Source organism: Trichechus manatus, unplaced genomic scaffold (genome assembly GCF_000243295.1).
Source record: "Trichechus manatus latirostris isolate Lorelei unplaced genomic scaffold, TriManLat1.0 scaffold00057, whole genome shotgun sequence".
NCBI classification, from domain to species: Eukaryota; Metazoa; Chordata; class Mammalia; order Sirenia; family Trichechidae; genus Trichechus; species Trichechus manatus.
Window position 1 is genome coordinate 1,752,332 of NW_004443993.1, and position 5,301 is coordinate 1,757,632.

Below are 5,301 nucleotides of genomic sequence, written 5' to 3' on the forward strand. Positions count from 1 at the left end.
AAATCCCTTCCCAGACCTCAGCCCCTCGTTCCCCAGCCCCCACCTCCAAAAAAAGGCCCCATGGGTGGGGGTGGGGGAAAAGGGAAAAAAAAGAAAAGAGAAAAAAAACCACTTTTCTGTTTTCTTTTTTCTCAGGCCCAAGAGTTTTTGAGGCAGCAGAGGAGGTGGTCGGGGAGTGATGGTGGAGGAGGGCAGGAACGGCAGCAGGGTCTGGGGGCTAGGGCTCAGGTGGGGCCTCCACCTGACCCCCACCCGCTGGGAGCTGGCAATGTGGCTGGAGCCTGGCTGGATGTCCCAGTGCACACGCTGCACGCTCGCTTGGCAGCCTGATGCTCCCTTTGGGCCCCCACCTCGGCCGCCGTGGAGGGGAGGCCCAGGAGGCCCGGGACCTCCTCTTCAGGGGGTGGGGTCCTCAAGGCAGGCAGAGGGGGGCTTTCAGGGGACAGGGTAGCGGGGCTGCTGTGGCTTACAGCATCCAGAGCCACAGATGCGTCTTGGGATGTGGACTGGTCCTGCGTCGTAGACCCATTCTCAGCTGGGTCTGCTGGCCACGTCAAGTACGCTTCGTCCTGGCCCTTGACCTCCAACAGCTCCTGAGCTGGGGATGCATCCAGTGCTATGACAGATGTGTCCTTGGCCGTGGATAGTTCTTGCACTGTGAACGCATCTTGGGCTGTGGGTGTTATCTGGGCCGTGGACACCTCCTCCTCCTCTTCCTCCTCCAGAGTCAGCTCAAACTGGAACTTATCAGGTTGGGGTGGGTGGCCTGGCCCTCCGGGCTCCTCCTCAGGTGGTGGTGAAGGGCTCTGCCGAATGGCGCTGTAGTACCAGTCCCGGTTGTCCTCCAATGTATCCAGGATCTCCTGGGCATCCGGGTGGACCAGGTCAGCCCACGTCTCCCACAGCGGGTGCACGATATAGTCGATGAAACCCACCTGGGGGAAGAGAAAGAAAGTATCAACACGTCACCTCCTGGTGTGGATGGCACCACCACGATGTGGGATCTATGAAAATTAAAAAGATGTTTGTACCATTTGACCCAGCAATTTTGCTTCTCCAGATCTACCCTGGAAAAGCTCTTGCTTTTTGTAAACAAAAACGGGAAACAACTCAATACATACATCAATGGGAGATTAGTTTTTAAAAAATAAAATCATGGTACATTACATGTGTTCATTATTACAGGTTATGGTGAAAATGAAACCTCACAGTAGACGGCTAGCTAATACCCTGACTTCCCTTTCCCTCCTTCCTTCTTTTTTTCTCTATATATTTTACTTAGTTGTTGAAAATACACGCAGCAGAACATACACCAATTCAACAGTTTCTACATGTACAATTCACTGACATTGATTACATTTTTTGATCGTGCAACCCTTCTCACCCTCTTTTTCTGAGTTGTTCCTCCCTCATTAACATAACTCACTGTTCTCTAGGGTTCCTATCTAAACTTTTGAGTTGCTGTTATCAATTTGATCCCATATAGATAGTTCTTAAAAGAGCATACTGCACAAGGCAGACATTTTTTACTAATTAAGCTAAACTATTAGACTTCAGAGGATACTTTTGGTTTAAGGTTTAAAGATTATCTCAGGGCAATAGTTTTGGGAGTTCATCCAGCCTCTATGGCTCCAGAAAGTCTGGATTCCATAAGAATTTGAGATTCTGTTCTGCTCCCTTCCCTCCTTCTTATTCATAGAACCCTGATGTTCTTGAGGGAGATAATGCATTCAGCTGAAAACTCTTTCCCAGTCTCCCCTGCAAAGAGGGCATGGCCAACTGACTGTCTATAGATGGAAGATGCCGAGGGCTGCCTTAGTTGGCATTGGCCATTCCTCCCTGAAATGTAGCCAGAATCTACAGCATCTGTGCCTATGAAGAGGAGCCCTGGTGGTGCAGTAATTAAGCGCTAGGCTGCTAACTGAAAGGTCAGTGGTTCAAACTTACCAGCTTCTCCCTGGGAGAAAGATGTGGCAGTCAGCTTCTGTAAAGATTACAGCCTTGGAAACCCAATGGGGCAGTTCTACTCTGTCCTACAGGTTCGCTATGAGTCGCAATTGACTCAGCCGCATCCCAAAGATGGAAGCCCCACACTTCACGTGATGGACAGAAACACTGAAGGCTCCTGGTGCCTGTAAAGCCTCTGTTCCTGCACCAGATTCCCTTTCTCTAGACTTTTCTTGGAGTCCCTGGGTGGCACAAACGGTTAAGTTCTCAACTATTAGCTGAAAGGTTGGCAGTTCAAACCCACCTAGTGGCACCTTGGGAGACAGGCCTGGCAATCTGCTCCCAAAAGGTCACAGCCTTGAAAACCCTATGGAGCAGTTCTACTCCGCACCCATGGGGTTGCCACGAGTTGGAACTGACTTGATGGCAACTAACTATAACAACAACAACAGACTTTTCTTATCTGAAAGAAAAAAAAAAATTAAGCTTTATCTTGTGTAAGTCACTGTGAATTCCTAACAGCTAAAAACCTAAATGTTCATCAACAAGAGAATGACTAAATAAACCACCATGTATCTATATCTACTAGAATACTATACAGCAATAAAAAAGGATGAACTAAATCTACGTGTGATACATTGGAAATATCTCCAGGTCATCACTGGGAGATCAAAGCAAGCTGTATACAAATAGGTATATACTGATACAATTGACAGTTTTTTTTAAAAAAAAAAAAACCTAAACACACCAATATTGCTACTGAGTTGCCTATGAAAATAACTGTATAAAACATGTAGAACAGTGGTTCTCAGTGGGGTGGGGGTGGGGATTATGGGGTAATTTTTCCACTTAGGGGATATTTGGCAATGTCTGGAGATAGTTTTGGTTGTCACAAATGGGGAGCAGGGCTCCTGGCATCTAGTGGGTGGAGGACAGGGATGCTGCTCAACACCCTGCAATGCACAGGATGACCCCATCACAGAGAATAATTGAGCTCCAAATGTTAGCATTGTGCCAGTGTTGGGACACCCTGGTCTGGAAGAATGTCCACACCAAAGCGAGAAGGATGGCTATCACCAAGAAGGAGACTGGAAGAGAGGAGGGTGAGAAGCTGTCACGTTCGCATTTCAGAGTTAAGTCTTTTACAACGAGATTGTGTTCATATATCTCTTGATACAGGACAAGTCATTGCACCTCATTTTGAAATCCACTGAAAATCAAGGACAGTATTAGTCCCTAGGTGGTGCAAACAGTTAATGCACTCGGCTGCTAACCGAAAGGTTGGTGGTTTGAATCCATCCAGAGGCAGCTCGGAAGAAAGTCCTGGTGATCTACTTCCAAAAAAATCAGCCATTGAGAACCCTCTGGATCTGACACACAAATCAACTTGATGGTGACTTTTTTTTGGCAGGTACAGCCACCACTCGTCTGTCAGTGGAGGCTTGCGTGTTGCTATGATGCTAGGTTTCAGCAGAGATTCCAGAAAGATGAACTAGGAAGAAAGGCCTGGCAATCTATTTCCAAAAATCAACTAATGAAAACCCTATGGATCATAACGGTCTAATTCTGTTCATTCTGCATGGGGGTTGCCATGAGTTAGAGGTGACTCAATGGCACCTAACAACAGTTGGCCATGTCACTGGGACACTGAGGCTAAAATAACATAAGGTCCTTAAATAAGAGTCAGGCAAGTATCATTACTGATGTTATGGTGGTTGCTGCAAATGAGTAAGAACTGTCTGAGGGCAGGTCTACAAATTTGAGTTCTGAGGCTCAGTTTGGTTGTTCTGTGGAGAAGAAATCATGGCATATTTTCCATCAAGATAGAATAGGGGAAAAAAGAGAACAAGTTCGATGCTGTGTAGTCAAGAGAGGCAGGTGAGGGTCTCCTGGGTCCTGGGGCTCTAGGCCAGGCCAGGATAGGGTGGGGAGGCCTCTCTGCTCTCTTCCAGCCATGGCCCTGTACTCTACCTGGGACTTCTCCACGGAGGCCGTGTGCTTGTCACACATGGGGCTGATCTCCATGCCACGCTCACGCTCCCGGTCCCCCTGCTGGAAGAACTCGGCCATGATGCGGTCTGTCCACTGGCGGTACAGCTCCAGCGGCTTGGTAGGGTTGCTGAGGTCAGCGCAGTGCACCATGTTCCGCAGGACCTGCACGGGGTGGGCAGGGGCCTTCAGGGATCATGTCCCTGGCCCAATCTGGGGCCTTGGACTTCCTTACCTCCCAACTGGGGGAGAGGGAGTGGGGAAAAGAGTGGGGAGGGGGGGAAGAGAGAGTAGGAGGCAGAGGGAGAGGGTGGTGCATGGTGGGGGAGATGGGAAGGGGTTGATGAGAGGGCAGGGGGAGCTGGCGGTGATGAGGGAAAATGGGGGCTTTGGGAGGAGAAGATGGGGGAGCAGAGAAAACTACAGAGGACGGGGAGATGGACAAGACGGGATAGAGACTGGATAAGGGGCAGCAGCCCAGATGGAAAGGGGTGAGGGGAGTAGAGAGCGTCCAGTCTCCTTATTGGGTGGGGGTGGGGGGGCGCCACCTGGATTCGGTCAGAGTAGTTGTCCAGCAGGAGGACCCCCGAGCTGGTCACTTTCTTGGTCTCCACCATGGTCTTCAAGTCAGCCAGGAGGGTCATGTGCTTGGACATGTCTGTGGCCAGCACCTGGGGGCAAGGGGGCAAGGTTACTGGGGCTGCTGAAGCCATGCAGGGGCAATGCGCAGAACCCATTTCCCCTAAAGGCTGCCTTCCCACCCAGGCCCAGGCCCAGTCCTCCCCGCTTAGCCGGGCTCCTGCGAGGCTCTGACCCATCCCTACCCAAGACCCGCTTCCCGCAGGCCCCGCCCCCATCCCGCCCACCATGTCGATGACCATCTTGCGTAGGCTCTGCCGCTGGCGTTTGCTGAGGTTCTGGAAGATGTCGCAGTTGTCCTCCTGCAGCAGCTTGAAGCCCACGGCCAGGTGGTGGTTCTCGAGCACCGACTCGTCGTTGTACATGAGTGCCAGCTCCGAATCTGTGGCCCAGGCCCGCGGTCAGGGGCGGGCCCACCGGGAGCCCTGCCCCCACCCTGCCAGCCCTGCCTCCGCAAGGGCAACTCACTGGTGTTGATAAGGAACTGGTTGGAGACCCCAGGGTGGTCCACATCGTGGATGGCAGCCGCGAAGAGGGCAGCGAGGATCTCCAGGTCCGTGAACACGGCCTGCGGGCAGAGAGAGGGGTCAGAGAGAGAGACAGAGGTCGGAAAGATGGGGATCAGAGAGGGAGGTGGGAGTCAAAGGGATGGGGCCAGGGAGGGGGAGGGGGTCAGAAGGATGGAGGTCAGGGAGGGAGGAGGGGGTCAGAGAGATGAGGGTCAGG

At 51.5% G+C, this 5,301-nt stretch overlaps 1 protein-coding gene across 4 annotated transcripts in view; it reads right to left on the minus strand.

Annotated features, from left to right (window-relative positions):
- Positions 1 to 224: 224 nt before the first annotated feature.
- PDE4A (phosphodiesterase 4A) overlaps positions 225 to 5,301 on the minus strand; it is a 37,352-nt gene continuing 32,275 nt past the window's right edge. For all 4 annotated transcript variants that reach the window (XM_004378353.1, XM_004378352.3, XM_004378356.1 and 1 more), the window contains 5 exons: positions 5,044 to 5,143; positions 4,803 to 4,957; positions 4,485 to 4,607; positions 3,919 to 4,101; positions 225 to 935 (listed from right to left, as the gene is read on the minus strand). In XM_004378353.1, the coding sequence (XP_004378410.1) occupies positions 225 to 935; positions 3,919 to 4,101; positions 4,485 to 4,607; positions 4,803 to 4,957; positions 5,044 to 5,143 (1,272 nt within the window). The remainder of the gene's footprint in view (positions 936 to 3,918; positions 4,102 to 4,484; positions 4,608 to 4,802; positions 4,958 to 5,043; positions 5,144 to 5,301) is intronic.